General features: G+C 41.9%; 1 protein-coding gene across 4 annotated transcripts in view; it reads right to left on the bottom strand.

Moving 5' to 3' along the window:
• nol4la (nucleolar protein 4-like a) overlaps positions 1-18,630 on the bottom strand; it is a 93,072-nt gene that overhangs the window by 43,059 nt on the left and 31,383 nt on the right. For all 4 annotated transcript variants that reach the window (XM_057827681.1, XM_057827690.1, XM_057827703.1 and 1 more), the window contains exons 2-3: positions 8,304-8,459; positions 3,006-3,117 (exon numbers count right to left, since the gene is read on the bottom strand). In XM_057827681.1, the coding sequence (XP_057683664.1) occupies positions 3,006-3,117; positions 8,304-8,459 (268 nt within the window). The remainder of the gene's footprint in view (positions 1-3,005; positions 3,118-8,303; positions 8,460-18,630) is intronic.

The following is an 18,630-nucleotide window of genomic DNA, read 5'->3' as shown; positions in this document are numbered from 1 at the left end:
ACTCCCACTCCCGCGGCCGGCAGCCGAGGCAGAGGGGAGGCCACACCCCGGGAGCCACGCCATATAGAAAAAGTGTGGGACCCACCTACCACCCTATTACTGTGGCTGCCAGGTTCCCGACTGGCAGCCATCACCCAGCACCGTGATGGGGGTGTGAGGGGAGGGTAGTGCAATGTATGCATTAAAATAGGAGAGCTTGGCTTGGGGCAGTGGGACCGCAGCATGGAGTTTCTGCCCAGCCGCCCGTCCCACCGCCCTTTGCCGGAGCTCTCCTGTGGAGTATGATGTGTGTGGTGCATTTAAAAAAGGTGCAGGGATGGCGGGGCCTGTGGTGAGGAGGCACCGTGAGCCCCCCCCCCCCCCAACAGGTCCCAACCATCCCACAACCTTGGTGTGTGGTGCATTAAAAACAGGGGGGAGTCGGGCTGGGACTGTAAAGCCCCGTCCCAACTCTCCCCGGAGAAATGTATGAGCATGTAAGTGCCAGGGTGAAAAATATTTACAGTGCCGAAGTGAGAAGTGCGTGAGTTAAGAGGCAGGCTCCCGCGGGCGTGGCCCCGTCCACCAGAACCACCGGCCCCAGGGCGGAAGAAGCGTCAGGGCCCGAATAAATCCCCGCCCCAGACCACCCACGGCGCCTCCGCGACCGCCCACCCCCCTCCCACCCACCGAGCACCCACCCCGCACCCCGAGCAGGCGCCACACCAAGCGCCGGCGACCAGGGGGCGTCCACCCCACCGGCAAGGGACAGCAAGCCTCACCCTAGGCCCCGCGGGCCCCAAGAGGCCCCGTCAACGACCCCGCCGGCCGGGGGGCAGCGGCGGCCGCCGCGTAATCGCGTCGCCGCGTAATTTTTAGCCATTTTGAATCAAAATGGGGGAATGGTTGAACCTGTGATTGACCTATAAAGGAATTGTAAAGATCTCAAAAACGATACCAGCACAAACAAAACTTTTTACAGTACAAACGCAGCACAAATGATTGACATCATTTCTATTTGAATTTGCGTCTGATGGGGGACCAACTTCACAGAGGTAAAAAAAAAAAACATTTAAAATGAAAAAAAAGACAACCTTTTTATTACATTCACATTGGAAAGCGGTCCCAAATCTGCGGCTCAGGGGCCAATGGCGGCCATTTTGCTGCCCCTATTTAACATCCAACTGTAGTATTAGTGCAGTGCGCATGAATTTTGCCATGGGCAACAAAAATGAAAAGTATAAATCATTTAAAATAAAATGAATAAATTAATTGAAGGATCCATTTTGAAAAATAAACAGTAATAAATGAAAAACATTTATAAAAGCCATGAGTCAAAAAGTATATAAAATGAAGATTTAAAAACTAGAAACTGCAATTTCTGGAGAAATTACTCTGGGTCTTTGCTGTGTGGAGATACAGCTCTTAGCCTCGCTCAGGTTGGTTTGGGGACATTTCGGGGACAATATCAAGTCGCTTCCAGTTGATTTGGGGACATTTGGAGCACACATCCTGGTCATAGCAAGTAATTTGGGGGGCAGTGTCCTTGTCATATCAGGTCATTTGGGGACATTTGGGGGGCGTGTCCTGGTCATACCAGGTCATTTGGGGACATTTGAGGGGCGTGGCCTGGTCATACCAGGTCATTTGGGGACATTTGGGGGGCGTGGCCTGGTCATATCAGGTCATTTGGGGATATTTGGGGGGCGTGGCCTGGTTATATCAGGTCATTTGGGGACATTTGTGGGCGTGGCCTGGTCATATCAGGTCATTTGGGGGGGCGTGTCCTGGTCATATCAGGACATTTGGGGACATTTGGGGGGCGTGTCCTAGTCATATCTGGTAATTTCCTGGGGACATATGTTTAATACCATTGAAAACGAATAGGTAATTTGGACGTCTATGGTCGTCAATGGCATCGACTTACAGTTGTCTCAAAGGAATCCAAGTACATTGGCATCAATAGAATCGACAAACATGGCCGTCAATGGTGGTGGTGGTGGTGGTGGTGGTGTTATACTTATATAGCGCTTTTCCACCTGGCATTAAACAGAGTAAAAGCCATTGAAAACGAATGGGAATGGGAAATTCGGATGTTCATGGCTGTCAATGGCATCGACTTCCATATGCGTCAACGGAATCTGGGACATTTGGGGGACACCTCCTATTGATATCTGGTCATTTCCTGTTGATTTGGGGACATTCGTTTTTTTGCCATTGAAAATGAATGGGAAATTTGGACGTCCATGGCCGTCAATGGCATCGACACACATATATGTCAATGGAATCCAAGTACATTGGCATGAATAGATTCGACATACATGGCCGTCAATGGCATAAATGCACTGTAAATTCCATTGGGAATTCCATTGGAAGTGAATGGGAAATTGAACCAACGTTGCATCCTATTAAAAATGAATGGGAAAGTTTTTGGCAAATTTGCAGGGAACAGTAATTTTTTTTCCAAATTCTGCATGCAACTTTTATGCCCCTCACCATCCTGGAATTTTTGATGTTCAAATATGTGATTTGATCAGAAATTGTGGGACTAGATACATTTTGAAAATTTGTTTTAAAAAAAAAAAAAAAACGGTGAAAAATCGGCGTTTAGGAGAGAACGGAAAATTTTTCGGGCTCGTTTGAAAAATTCCCTGCGTCGTGTGAAAATTTCGGTCGTTTCGATATTTGAATGGTGTTGATCGGCCGAACGGTTCGGGCTGTGCAGCGCGGAAGAAATCCCATTCAAAAAAAAAAAACAGAATAACGTTATCTGGGTCTTAAGATAGAAAAAAAAAAAAAAAAAAAGAAAACTGCTTAATTTTTTTTTTTTTTTTTTGTTACCTGACAGTTGAACTCTGTCTGTCATTAGACGTCCAATGGTTTGAAAATGGCTGTGAATCTTTCGGCTCTTTCATTTGCATGTCTAGCGGCGTTGATGTAAGCCTATGATAAATTTCTGAGGGAACGTTGAAAAATTCCCTCTTAATAGGCGAGAGCGGAGAGGTGGAGCAAGCAGGTGATGTTACCTTTGAACTCTGCCGCACTGGGGTTGATGTGCATCCTCTTCTGACACTCGCCGCAGCTCATTAGAAAGCGAGTCACCGCCTCTCGTGGCAGGAAGGCGTAGGTCTCTGCGATCTGGACAAAAAAAAGTGGGCTCAGACCACAAATATGCCAAAAGTCACCGTCGGTGGCCATCTTAAAGTGGTAGCGCTCTCTTTGTAGGTGAGTCACTTTCTCCACCAAAATTCTCGCTGAATTTTCAAAGGCTTTGCTTTAGCACTAACAATACGGATGCATAGACTTCTTTTTTTTGTATGGACACAGAAATGTCTAAATTACTATTTTTCTGCCCAAAAAATTGGGCAGTTGGCTGAAAATTACCTGATTATTTGAATGTAAAGCTACACAATTGTTTATGGATAGAAAATATAGGCGCCATCACAGAAAAGAGAGCTTTTTAAGTTGAAAATTCTTGTAAATAAATTTGTAAATCCCAGAATTTCTATAGATATTAATGTAAAACAGTCTAGATTCTTAGTTAAAAGCAAAAAAAAAAAAAAAAAAAAACTACAGTTATCATTCATTTTATGTGAAATATAAGTTTCGCTAATTTTTTCCATTCATTTCATTTTTTTCTAGGGCTGTCAAACGAGTAAAATTTTTAATCGAGTTGATCACAGCTTAAAAATTAATTAATGATAATTAATCATGATTCAAACCATCTCTAAAATATGCCATATTTTTCTGTAAATTATTGTTGGAATGGAACGATAAGACATGACGGATATATACATTCAACATACTGAACATAAGTACTGTATTTGTTTATAATAACAATAAATACACAAGTTGGCATTAACATTATTAATATTCTTTCTGTGAAACGGATCCACGGATAGAAAGACTTGTAATTCTTAAAAGATAAAAGTGAGTTTGTATATTGTCACTAGATATTGCCATCTAGTGTATTTGTTGAGCTAAATGAAATGTTTGAATAGAGTTTGACCAAAGTCTGAGTATTATTTTGCATAAATATTTTGACTGGGAACACCAGTTCTCTTTGCATTGAGCGCTTTTCTTTTTGTGAACATTATTGTTTTGGAGAGATAGAAATATTATTTTTGTTGTGCTTTCAGTAAATTATACTATAGCGACTTAACTGTTCCGCCCAAATGCATGATGGGAAGTTGGGCAACCATGACTGTCAGTGGTGGCTGCAAATGGTATATCTTCCGTGTGTTGTGTTCAAAACAGGGTGTTAAGAAAAAGATAATCTCCTGTCATTCTTACCCACATCGCTCGCCACAATAGTTATAATTGTTGTGGACGAGATGCTAAAGCTTTTGCCAATAAATAGGCCCCAATACCTGTGTCAACTCCACTCGCTTGTCTCTGCCTCTTAGCTCTCAATATACGTAAAACGGCGCCATTGTTATCTGGTTGCGGCAATGCGAGAGTGGGTCATTCCGCGCATGCCTTAAATGCATTAAATATTTTAACGTGATTAATTTAAAAAATTAATTACCGCCCGTTAACACGATAAATTAGACAGCCTTCTTTTTTTCACAACGTTTCAAAGTGCACGCATGGTGCTATTTTATATAATAATTACTTTGTATCCTCGACCAAATCACTCTTGAGACACTCCTGCCTGCTTGTATGCACTAAAGCTTTTGTCCTGTTTCTAAGAGCTAAGTTTTTGTTTGAGCTAGTAGGTATATGTCGCAGTTTTTGTGGGAATATGTGTTTGAACCATTTGTAACGAGCATTGTAAAAAATATAAATAAATAAACGTCTGCATTTTATAGCATTTAAGCTAGCGGACTTTTGCTATGTAATTCATTATAAGTAATTTTCCTTTTGTTGTACTTAGATACTCATTTATTATTTTTTTAATAGCGTTTTGATGCTCAACTCAGGTATTTTATGTTTTTACATTACTTATCTGATTACTCGATTGTTCGAACTAACTAGTACATCGATTAATCCACTAGTAAAATAATCGATAGCTGCAGACCTACATACAAAAATCCAAAAAAATGGACTTAGTCTAATGGGACTTCTCCGTTTTTTTGCTTTTTTTATCTAGTGTAGTGGAGTAATAGTACTGTTTCTTCTTCATAAATATACTCAAGCATAATTGTGAAGAGCTGAGTCCCATGTATCTCCGGCCGGGTGTCGGTCGGCCTGCCTTTCCACTCTCCCTCCCACTCCCCTCCTCCTCCCGGCGCTTCCCTGGAAAAGGCGACCTTCACGAGACCAGGCAGAGACAGCAGGGGTGCCGGCCCCCGGCGGGCCCGGCACCGCTGCTGCCGCTGTTGCCCGTCCCCCCCCACCCCCCTGCACATGGGAGCCCCCGGAGGCAGCTGAGGGAGAGGGAAAGGCCACACGGATGAAGGAGCTCCCAGAAGGCCACGCTGACAGTTCCATATTCCGCCCTGCCCCGCCCCCTCCCTCAAAGGGCTACACGCGATGAGACGTGACAGGACCTCTCCTACGGGGCAAGAATGGCCGTCATTTGCTTTTTGGTCCTTCATCTAGTCGGGGGCATAAGTCCGCCGGTCGCGTAAGCTAGCCGGGCCGTCCCGCACAGCCAACACCGGCGACAATAAACAAAGGAGATGGTTGTTATGACGTCTTTGTTCGAGAGAGAGCAATCTTTGTTGCAGCTCACTGCCGGATAACACTAAATAAAAACTGTTATAAGCATTTATTAATGTTAATGACAGTGTCATGTTACAGTTATGATTGTCTAATGACAGTCTTATGGTGCCACTGCCAAATAAAGTGTTACCAAATACCATACCTAGCAATTAATGAAACAACTGGAACAGTAATTGAGTAAATAGTTAGCACAGAACATGAATTTTGATTGTTATCTACATCTGTAGCGCTGCAATGCATGCTAGAAGGCATGTTGGACAAAAACACTGCTGACAGCAGGTGGCAGAAGAGGTTGACCAAGGGAGCAGTGATGGCCAAATCAAGCTTCTTGAAGCACTGAAGCTTTGCAGCCAATTGGTTTAAAGCTTCATGATGGTTCATTTGGTCTTATGAGAGTCGTATGATGTCGCTTTCAAATTAAGTGTTACCGGTTAATAACTTTTGGTGTAAATATCCCATAATAAAGTGAGGACAGCTGCGGCTTAAAGTCCGGTGCGGTTTATCTAGGAACAAATGCCATTTTCGTGTCACATTTGGTGGGTGGTGGCTTACAGTCAGGTGCATCTAATAATGGTAAAATTATGGTAGTTCATTTTAGATCAGGTTTTAGATCAGATATTAGGGCTGTCAAACGATTAAAATTTTTAATCAAGTTAATCATAGCTTAAAATTAATTAATCGTAATTAATTGCAATTCAAACCATCTCTAAATTATGCCATATTTTTCATTACATTCAACATACTGTACCAGGGCCAACCCAGGCCATTTGGGGGCCCTAAGCAAAATATTGCAAAGGGGCCCATATTTTTGGCCCACCATTTTGTCACAGTGTACTGTGAAACCCATACATGCAATCCAAGCCATACGTCCATATTTTGTATATTAATCAGATTGTGTTGCACTGCATACTTCAAACTTCTCACCCCAAATGATTGTCAGTACTTACAGTAGATAGCGCCAAACCTTTTTCCAAAAGAGGAAAGAAAGAAGTTAAGGAAGAACTTATATTTTTTTAAGCTCTTAATCGAGTATCAAAACTCACAAAAGTCAAATAAAGCATAATGTAGTAAACAAAATAGAATATAAATTAAACAATTGCCAGATTGGGGGCCCCCTAGTGGTCAGGGGCCCTAAGCATCTGCATAGTCTGCGTATAGGCTGGGCCGGCCCTGTACTGTACATAAGTACTATATTTGTTTATTATAACAATAAATCCACAAAATGGCATTAACATTATTAACATTCTTTCTGTTAAAGGGATCTACGGATAGAAAGACTTTTAGTTCTTAAAAGATAAATGTTAGTACAAGTTATAGTAATTTTATATTAAAACACCCTCTTAATGTTTTCGTTTAATGAAATTTGTAAAATTATCAATCAAAAAATCCCTGCCGTTCTTCCACAGTGTCTTTAACTACGTAGGGTAGTGATTGAAACACACCACAAGATGTCAATGGTGTGTTTTAAATTACTTATAAATCAAGCCAAGGAGTTTGTTTTGTCCCTCGACTGACGACGTAGTTCCCTGTTTCAATTGTACTTCACGCTCATTTGAGTGCTGGCTTCACAACGTACGAGACCTCTGATAGTTTGAAAATTGTGACTAAATATTGCCATCCAATGTATTTGTTGAGCTACACGAAATGTTGAATAGAGTTTGACCAAAGTCTGAGTAAGTTTTATGAGTATTTTGCATAGCTATTTTGATTGGTAATGAACATTATTATTTTTTTGAGGGATAGGAATATTATTTTTTGTTGTGCTTTCACTAAACGATACTTATGTTTGTTGTGAAGGAGATGCCGAAGCTTATGCCAGTAAACAGCGCGGTCCAATGAACGCCTGTGTCCACTCGCCTTTCTCTGCCTCTTAGCTCTCAATGTGCAAAAAACGGCGTCATTGTAATCTGTTTGAGGCAATGCATGAGCGGGTCATTCCGCGCATGCGTTAAATGCGTCAAATATTTTAACGTAATTAATTTGAAAAATTAATGACTGCCCGTCAACGCGATAAATTTGACAGGACTAGATTATATAAATCATAATATTCCAAGGTCAAGTGAAGTTTAGGACTAAAGAAATATATGATTTTGTATTTATAAGACATATTGACTAATCTGAGTAGAGATTTGTCTACATCGCCCTCTACTGGTGGCCTCCATTGCTGGGGTGGTGACACACTTCAGTAGCAGCCTAGCGTCATTCAATGGGAACAGTAACGTTAGCTTCAGATGGCTGTGTGCTGCGGGTGGTACACCTCAGCAATGGTGGACGGGGACTTCCTGTCGTTTTGCCCAGAGGATTCAATATCTTGAGATGCTCGGAGTGCTATTTAAGTGTGGATTTTAAAATCAACACCTAAAAGAGTTGTTTAGATCTAACTCCATAGATTAACACCATCTCTTCTGAGGGACTAACTCAGAGCTTTGACTTAAACTAGCCAAGCGTTGACTGAACACAATAGTTTAGCTAACACTAACGCTGCAAATTTAACACTTTTGAATTTGCTGGTTAGCGGATATATGGAACAATCAATCTGGCTTGCTAGGTTAGTATTTTGCATGATTATAGAAAAAAAGGGAAGTGTAAATATTGTGTTTTTGTAAGAGATAGCAGCAGCCAGGAACTCGTTCACTCAGTGCTGCACTCAGACTGACCGCTTTGTAGGTCTTCTTCTGGCCAGCGTGTTTGGGCGCCCGGCCGGGGTCGGCGCCGATCTCCACGTGCATGGCGTAGATGATGTCGAAGAAGTCTTCCACCACGGCCACACGCTTCAGGGACGAATTGTCCTGGGCCGAATTGCCGTCCGAACACTAAAACGCACACACAGAGTATTTAGGGCCCATTTTTGTCACAGACGGACCACATCGAAGCCAAAACTGTTTCTACAGTCGATTAATCGTTTAAAGATATTGATATTTTTCTTCCCTCCCTCTCCCTGCTCTTTGTTCGTTAGCCCGTGCACTGGAGTTTCTAATTAAAGTTAACGATGTCGACATGAGTTTGGGTTTGATCTTGCCAGAGCCGCGGGCTTCAAAGTGTTGCATGCGTCAATCATCTTTTCACTTGCTCAACAGTTACCGTGGCAACTCATTGTGTGTAAGTGAGAAGTTTGAGTGTACTTAATCAGTGATGCATTTAATAAAGCCAGGCATTTTTCAACTACAGTACTCGTTTAAAAATAATTTGGTGGGACAGTAAAATGTTTAAAACCTACAGTATTATAATTATATCACATCACATTTATATACACATATACAGTATACTGTATATACATACACACACTGCTGGCCAAAAGTATTGGCACCCCTGCAATTCTGTAAGATAATGCTTAATTTCTCCCAGAAAATGATTGCAATTACAAATATTTTTGTAGTAATATCTTCATTTATTTTGCTTGCAAAGAATCATTTCACACTAAACTAAACTCCAAAAATGGGCTGGACAAAAGTATTGGCACCCTCAGCCTAATACTTTTTAGCACAACCTTTAGACAAAATAACTGAACAACCGCTTCCGGTATCCATAAATCAGTTTCTTTCACTTGAGTTTCATCAATGATGAGCGCACTGCACCCTTCCTCCCGCAGCCCAGCAAAGGAACCATCGTCACCCCCCTGGGATCCAGGGAGTTCCCCCGGGCCACCCACGCTCCCCTTAAACGGCCCACAGGGATGGGAAGAGGGGACGCACCACCAACCCCATGACAAGCAGCACTCAAAAATGACAAGCAGTACTCAATTTGGACATTTAGGGATGTCCGTAGTTCCCATGCTGTGTACTCACTTTTGTTGCCAAGGGTTTGAATATTAATTGCTATATTTTGAGTTATTTTGAGGGGAAAATAAATTAACTCTATTATATAAGCTGCACACAGATTACTTTTCATTGTGTCAAAGTGTCATTTTGTCAGTGTTGTCCTATGAAAAGATGTACTGAAATATCTGCAGAAATGCAAGAGGTGTACTCACTTTTGTCATACACTGTATATATATATATATATATATATATATATATATATATATTTTTTTTTTAAAATATACTTTGGGGGAAAAAAGTGAAAAACACGTCTTGTATGTATCTTTTTCCAATGCTGAATCCGAATAAATACATTGAACATACACACACACATAAAAATTGCGACCCCCCATTTTTTTTGTTTGTTTGTTTTGCACTACTTCGCAATTTTTCACTTATTGCGGCGGGTTCTGGTCCCCATTTAACTGCGAAAAATGAGGGATCACTGTAAATACATTGAACATAGAAAAAAGAAAAACATTTGGGGGAGGGTGGCGCTACTTCACGTTTTTTCACTTACCGTGGCAGGTTCTGGTCCCCAATAAAAAGAAATGAGGGATCACTGTCATTGTATTTTTGTGTTCTTTCTGTCAACTTCATTCGTGTTTCCACATTATATTTGGAGTGATCATTTACGAAAATGTTATTGCTGAGAGGATTTTGAACATACCTGTTATTTATGTTTGCACTTTAAAAACAAAACAAACAAAAAAAACACCAAAACACACAAAAAGGCTCGGGACCATAAGGATTACATTATTTCAATTTACAGGATATACAGTATGTTTAATTTTTTCCAGTATATTCTGTACTAAAAATACATTTCTGATATTAATCGTTTTTCCATAATATTATGTAGCTCAAATATGTACCTAATTAATTCAGGTTTAAGTACAATTATTCTAATATCATAATTATTAGTTTTTAAAAACACTTTCACATACAAAACAATAATTCAAGGGTGACAGTCATCGGGTCCGACGGCTCGACCAATGAGGTCTCCCTTTTTTTTTTTTACTTTTGTGGAAGTTGGCAACCCTAGTTACATCCCCGATTCCTAATGTAAGTAGCGTTGCTTTCGCGACATGACTATCGGAGGATGAGGGTGGGACACCTAATGCGCGAAGGAAACAAAGAGGGAAGATAGGTCGGATCAGGCTGTAATAGGGTAAAGTGAGTGCGGAAGCAATGTTAGTAATGTGAAGTGGGGAGCCCAGTATAAGGGCAAATCACCTGTGAGCATCATTCAGTTTGGTCTTTTCTCAGTCTTAATCTTGACTTCAAGTATCAATGTGGGATAGGGCGGTCCCGAGCACGTTGTTTGGTCTAGCGATTATGACCGGGCCAAAAGCTGGCTTTCTCCAAACGGGTAGGCACCCAGCGTTTGCACCGTGTAAAAATAACCCAGTTGAAGAGCAAGAGTCCCTCCCTCCCTCTCGCCACCTCCGGCGGCCGTCCCGCCTCCCGCGCCGCTGACCCTGTCGCCATAGAAACTGCCGCCGATTCCTCCCGGGCAGGTGCGCCGGGCAAAGGGTCACGTGAGCGAGATCGCCAGGACAACGCGCTCACGTGGTGTTTTGCCTGCCAGGTTCTGGGACTTGTTACTCTATCCTCCCCCTTAGCGCCGAGCATGCCTTCCCGCGTGCGTGCGTGCATTCGTCCAAGAAAGGGATGCGAAAGCCTAGGCATTAGGCCCAAGACGTTCTGCATTAGGGGCTCTGTGCCATCAGGGGGCCCTCGAGAGCAGCCAGCAATCGCCACGAAATAGATTTGAAAAAATAACTCAAACAAATTGGTATTTTACACAATAATGCAATAGTAGTCTACATATTAACCCTTTATAGAGCACTCATTGACTGCTGATAGTTTTTGTCCCATTCACATTATTCACACATCCAAAAATCGGCCACTGAGTTAATCTAGTGGAAGATTTTGGTCGCAACTTGTTGGTTCCTTTTTAATACCTTATATCGATTCTTGGCAGGAGCATATCAATAACCTTTTGGGATACAAAGCACGGACAGAAATGAGAGCATTGCTGGGGGTGCAAAGGCACCTGGGCCTGGGTGTCTAAGGGGCCCGGTTTGCAGGGGTAAAGTCATAGGCGGAGTTTGACTTTTGTTGGAGGGGGGCAAAATATGTTGACCACGTAATGCAGTGTCGGCAATAAAAATGACCTTACAATGTGTATATACCATATACAGTGTAACACAAAAGTGAGTACACCCCTCGCCTTTCTGCAGATATTTAAGTATCTTTTCATGGGACAACACTGACGAAATGACACATTGACACAATGTGTGCAGCTTATATAATAGAGTTAATTTGTTTTCCTCTCAAAATATAGCCATTAATATCTAAACTCCTGGCAACAAAAGTGAGTACATTCCTTACAAATTACACCCCTAAATGTCCAAATTGAGTACTGCTTGTCATTTTCCCTCCATAATGTCATGTGACTCGTTACAGGAGTGCTGTCAGCATTGCTGCAGAGATTGAAGAGGTGGGGGGTGAGCCTGTTAGTGCTCAGACCATACGCCGTACTCTACATCAAATTGGTGTGCATGGCTGTCACCCCAGGAGGAAGCCTCTTCTGAAGACGGTACACAAGAAAGCCCGCAAACAGTTTGCTGAGAAGACATGTCAACAAAGCACATGGATTACTGGAACCATGTCCTATGGTCTGATGAGACGAAGATTAATTTCTTTGGTTCCGATGGTCTCAAGCATGTGTAGCGGCGACCAGGTGAGGAGTACAAAGATAAGTGTGTCATGCCTACAGTCAAGTATGGTGGTGGGAATGACCTCCCCCCACCTCTTCAATCTCTGTAGCAATGCTGACAGCACTCCTGTAACGAGTCACATGACATTTTGGAGGGAAAATGACAAGCAGTACTCAGTTTGGACATTTAGGGATGTACGTAGTTCCCATGTGGTGTACTCACTTTTGTTGCCAGGGGTTTAGATATTAATGGCTATATTTTGAGGGGAAAATAAATTAACTCTATTATATAAGCTGCACACAGACTACGTTTCATTGTGTCAAAGTGTCATTTTGTCAGTGTTGTCCCATGAAAACATATACTTAAATATCTGCAGAAATGTGAGGGGGTGTACTCACTTTTGTGATACTTTCTATGTATATACATATACATATATATACAGTGGGGAGAACAAGTATTTGATACACTCACAATGGGAAAACCCAATGGCAGTGTATCAAATACTTGTTCTCCCCACTGTGTATATATATATATATATATACAGTGAGGAGAAGAAATATTTGCACCCCTTGTTATTTTCCAAGTTAGCCTACTTAGAAAAAAAGGTAGAGGTCTGAAATTTCAATCATTTTCACTGGCATTTTCACTTATAGTGAAAAGTATTTGTATCCCTAAGAAAATCAGTGTTAATACTTTAGTGCAGAAGCCTTTGTTTGCAATTAGAGAGGTCAGACGCTTTCTGTAGTTTTCCACCAGTTTTTACATACCGAAACAGGGATTTTGGCCCATTCCTCCACAAATATTCTCTAGAACTGTCAGGTTTTGGGGCTGTCTTTGAGAAACACCAGGTTTCAGCTCCATTCAAAGATTTTCTATTGGATTGAGGTCTGGAGACTGACTAGGCCACTCCAGAACCTTGATATGCTTTTTACGCAGCCACTCCTTGTTCAGCTTGGCTGTGTGCTTCGGATCACTGTCATGTTGGAAGATCCAGCCACGAGTCTCTGACTGAGGTGGCTCAAAATCTAACCATACATTTCACAATTCAATTTATATAGTACAGCTGTCGTGTCCCCTTTGCCGAGAAGCATGAGGTTTCCACCCCTATACTTCACAGTGGGGATGGTGTTCTTGGGATTGTACTCATCCTTCTTTTTCCTCCACAAACGACGAGTAAAGTTTGCAACAAAAATTTCTACTTTGGTCTCATCTGACAACATGGCTTTCTCCAATGACCCCTCTGCATCATTCAGATGGTCCATGGCAAACTTCACATGAACCGGCTTCAACAGGCGAACCATCTGCGCAATGCATGATCTTAAGCCATTTCACTGTTCGACTGACAGTATCCTTTAAAACTACATTTAGCTCTCTTCAGGTCATTGACCAGCTCTTGCCGTGTCGTTCTTGGCTGAGTCCTTACTTTCCTCATCATGAATGATGCCAACGAGGAGAGATTTTACATGGAGCCCCAGTCCTAGGTAGATTATCAGTCATGTTTAGACTTTTCTATTTTTGAACAATTGCTGCAACTGTTGATTTATTCTCAGTTTCTCACCAAGCTTCTTTCAAATTGTCCCATTGCCTTTTCCAGCTTTGTGGAGCTCAATATTTTTTTCTCTGTTGTCTTTCGAAAGCTCTCTGGTCTTGCCCATGGTAGCACTTGGATTATGACTGCCTGTGGGGTGCACAGGTAAAAATTATGAGCTCAAACGGGTGGTTACTCATGAGGTAAAGGTGGACTTGAATGGGGGCAGACTGACAACTCTTGGAGAGTCATAATTATTGTTGATTCTCAGGGGTAAGAATACCTATGAACCCCAGTAAAGTACAAATAAATTATTGAAAAATCATACAGTGTGAGTTACGGATTTTTTTTTTTTTTTTAGATTATGTCTCTATAAGTGGAAATGCATCTACAGTATGATTTAAATTTCAGACCTCTACCTATTTTCTAAGTGGGTGAACTTGCAAAATCACAAGGGGTGCAAATACTTCTGCTCCTCACTGTATATATATTATATTATATACGTATATGGCCTGCACAACCTTCTTGGGACCCATGTTGATTTCTCTGACATGAAAGTCCGCCGTGCTGCCATCTTGCGAGAAAACAATGAAATTGCGACGCTGTCGTAAATCGTCGTATTTTCGATCGCGTCGTCATATGACAAATGACGAGTCAAATTTAACGTCTGATGTTGAGAGGATCGTACAGCGGTATGAAAAAATATCTGAACCTTTTGGAATTTCTCACATTTCTGCAAAGAATAACCATCAAATGTGATCTGATCTTAGCCAAAATCACACAGAGGAAAAAAACAGTGTCTGCTTTAACTAAAACCACCCAAACATTTATAGGTTTTTGTATTTTAATGAGGATAGTATGCAAACAATGACATAAGGGGGGAAATAGGTAAGTGAACTATCACATTTAATATTTTGTGGCCCCCCCATTTGGCAGCAATACCTTCAAGCAGACGCTTCCTGTAGCTGCAGATCAGTCTGGGACATCAATCAGGACTAATCTTTCTTCTCTACAAAACTGCTGTAATTCAGTCAGATTCCTGCGATGTCTGGCATGAATTGCTGTGTTAAGGTCATGCCACAGCATCTCAATGGGGTTCAAGTCTGGACTTTAACCTGGGAGCTCCAGAACATGTATTTAGTTCTTCTGAAACCATCCTGAAGATGATTTCCTTCTGTGTTTTGAATCATTGTCTTGTTGCAGTATCCATCCCTTTTTTATCTTCAACTGTCTGACAGACGGCCTCCGCTTTTCCTGCAAAACATCCTGCGAAAGTTTTTTGAATTCATTCTTCCATTAATGATTGCAAGTTGCCCTGAGATTGAAAAACAGACACAAATCACGATGCTCCCTTCACCATGCTTCACAGTGGGGATGATGTGCTGATGTTGGTGAGCTGTTCCATTTTTCCTCCACACATGACATTGTGTGTTACTCCCAAACAATTGAAATTTGGTTTCATCAGTCCACAAAATATTTTGCCAAAACTTCTGTGGAGTGTGCAAGTGTCTTTTTGTGAACATTGAACGAGCTATAATGTTTTTTTAGACAGCAGTGGCTTCCTCCGAGGAGTCCTCCCATGAACACCATTCTTGGCCATAATTTTACATATAGTTGATGTGTGCACACAGATATCGGACTGTGCCAGTGATTTCTGTAAGTCTTTAGCAGACACTCTCGGGTTATTTTTTACCTCTCTGAGTATTCTGCGCTGAACTCTTGGCGTCTCCTTTGGTGGACGGCCACTCTTTGGGTGGGAATCAACAGTGCCAAACTGTCTCCATTTGTAGACAACTTCTCCGACTGTTGATTGATGAACATCCAGACTTTTAGAGATGGTTTTGTATCCTTTCTCAGCTTTGTACAAATCAACAATCCTTGATCGCAGGTCTTCAGACAGCTTTTTTTACCGAGCCATGATGCACATCAGACAGTGCTTCTCATGAACACATTTCTTACCAGGTGTGTGTTTTACAGTGGGCAGGGAAGCTTTAAACCACTCATCAGTGTTTGGGCACATATCGGACTTAAATTATTTGGTAAAAATTGGTTTCAATTGCTCTTTAAGTCTCCTTAGGCAAATGGCTCACTTACAGTGCCTTGCAAAAGTATTCGGCCCCCTTGAACCTTGCAACCTTTCGCCACATTTCAGGCTTCAAACATAAAGATATAAAATTTTATTTTTTTGTCAAGAATCAACAAGTGGCACACAATCGTGAAGTGGAACAAAATTTATTGGATAATTTAAACTTTTTTAACAAATAAAAAACTGAAAAGTGGGGCGTGCAATATTATTCGGCCCCCTTGCGTTAATACTTTGTAGCGCCACCTTTTGCTCCAATTACAGCTGCAAGTCGCTTGGGGTATGTTTGTATCAGTTTTGCACATCGAGAGACTGACATTCTTGCCAATTCTTCCTTGCAAAACAGCTCGAGCTCAGTGAGGTTGGATGGAGAGTGTTTGTGAACAGCAGTCTTCAGCTCTTTCCACCGATTCTTGATTGGATTCAGGTCTGGACTTTGACTTGGCCATTCTAACACCTGGATACGTTTATTTTTTAACCATTCCATTGTGGATTTGGCTTTATGTTTTGGATCATTGTCCTGTTGGAAGATAAATCTCCGTCCCAGTCTCAGGTCTTGTGCAGATACCAACAGGTTTTCTTCCAGAATGTTCCTGTATTTGGCTGTATCCATCTTCCCGTCAATTTTAACCATCTTCCCTGTCCCTGCTGAAGAAAAGCAGGCCCAAACCATGATACTGCCACCACCATGTTTGACAGTGGGGATGGTGTGTTCAGGGTGATGAGCTGTGTTGCTTTTACGCCAAACATATCGTTTTGCATTGTGGCCAAAAAGTTCAATTTTGGTTTCATCTGACCAGAGCACCTTCTTCCACATGTTTGGTGTGTCTCCCAGGTGGCTTGTGGCAAACTTTAAACGAGACTTTTTATGGATATCTTTGAAATGGCTTTCTTCTTGCCACTCTTCCATAAAGGCCAGATTTGTGCAGTGTACGACTGATTGTTGTCCTATGGACAGACTCTCCCACCTCAGCTGTAGATCTCTGCAGTTAATCCAGAGTGATCATGGGCCTCTTGGCTGCATCTCTGATCAGTTTTCTCCTTGTTTGAGAAGAAAGTTTGGAAGGACGGCCGGGTCTTGGTAGATTTGCAGTGGTCTGATGCTCCTTCCATTTCAATATGATGGCTTGCACAGTGCTCCTTGAGATGTTTAAAGCTTGGGAAATCTTTTTGTATCCAAATCTGGCTTTAAACTTCTCCACAACAGTATCTCGGACCTGCCTGGTGTGTTCCTTGGTTTTCATAATGCTCTCTGCACTTTAAACAGAACCCTGAGACTATCACAGAGCAGGTGCATTCATACGGAGACTTGATTACACACATTTGGATTCTATTTATCATCATCGGTCATTTAGGACAACATTGGATCATGCAGAGATCCTCACTGAACTTCTGGAGCGAGTTTGCTGCACTGAAAGTAAAGGGGCCGAATAATATTGCATGCTCCACTTTTCAGTTTTTTATTTGTTAAAAAAGTTTAAATTATCCAATAAATGTTGTTCCACTTCACGATTGTGTCCCACTTGTTGTTGATTCTTGACAAAAAAATTCAATTTCATATCTTTATGTATGAAGCCTGAAATGTGGCGAAAGGTTGCAAGATTCAAGGGGGCCGAATGCTTTTGCAAGGCACTGTACTTATTTTTCCCCCTTTCTGTCATTGTTTGCATGCTATCCTCATTGAAATATGAAAACCTATAAATTTTGGCGTGGTTTTAGTTAAAGCAGACTGTTTTTTCATCTGTGTGATTTTGACAAAGATCAGATCACATTTGATGGTGATTTTATGCAGAAATGTGAGAAATTCCAAAGTTTCAGAGACTTTTTCATACCACTGTATATCGATGCGATCGTATGTCGAGATGCCATCCCGATATTTTTTCACGCCCCTAGTTCCAAGATGAGCTCATTGACTGCCATTGACTGATGCCATTAGACATCTAATCCATCTGGATCGGAAGGGGCAACACATATAAAGTGCAACCGAGGTGGTCAGAAATGGACTCCAATGAAGTTTGGCCCCTGTAGAGTTTATTTGTAAGAAGCTGCAAAAGTTGAAGACTGTGTCCTCTTTGCTGCTAGTTGACATTTGACGTCCGGCTGAGCGGCCGGCCGGAGCTGTTTCCTTGGGCTTCCCTCCCTGCATCACACCATCCCTCCATCCCCCTCTCGTTCACTCCTCGCCTCTTCTCGCTCCGGCTCTCCCGAGTGCGAGGTAACGATGGTTGCCATGGCAACTAAAACCAGCTCACAGAGCGGGTTTGTTTTAATCCGGCCCGCTCGTTCTCCCCCTCTTTCTCGTCTCTTCCCGGCCGGCCACTCTCTCTTTCTTTCCACCCCCTGTCAGCAGCACGGGCTAAACGGAAGGCTAATAAATGAAATAATAAGAATCCACGCAGCTGTATTCTTGGGAGGTACGATGGCGCCGAGCAGCCCGGTGACATCAGCAGCGAGAGCAAGCGCAAACGCTGACAATAGTGTCAGGTCCATTCAGGCTGGATTTGGCTAATCTCATCCAAGTGCGGGGTGCGCATTGCACCCAATTTCTCCAGTGCTCAATCGTTATGATCCTGCCCCAAAATTGCTGGGTTACACTTTATTTAGGTGACATCCATTTTTGTGGGAAAAGCCAAGGTCTCCATGTAAAAAATGAGTTTTTTTCCCCACTTTTTGGAGAGCTTTTTTTTAATAAATATTTTTTCTTTTTATAAGTATAGACAACAAAAATATAAATTAACAAAGAATATATATACATATATTCATATTGGGTCACTTTTCTGTACTTTTTGCATCATTTCGAGTTCATTTTTTGGCATTTCTAGGTCGCTTACTGTCGGTATTAGGGCTTTCTTA

Source organism: Corythoichthys intestinalis, chromosome 2 (genome assembly GCF_030265065.1).
Source record: "Corythoichthys intestinalis isolate RoL2023-P3 chromosome 2, ASM3026506v1, whole genome shotgun sequence".
Classification (NCBI taxonomy): Eukaryota; Metazoa; Chordata; class Actinopteri; order Syngnathiformes; family Syngnathidae; genus Corythoichthys; species Corythoichthys intestinalis.
Note: the sequence above shows the minus strand (reverse complement) of the source record. Positions and strands in the feature narration are given on the sequence as shown.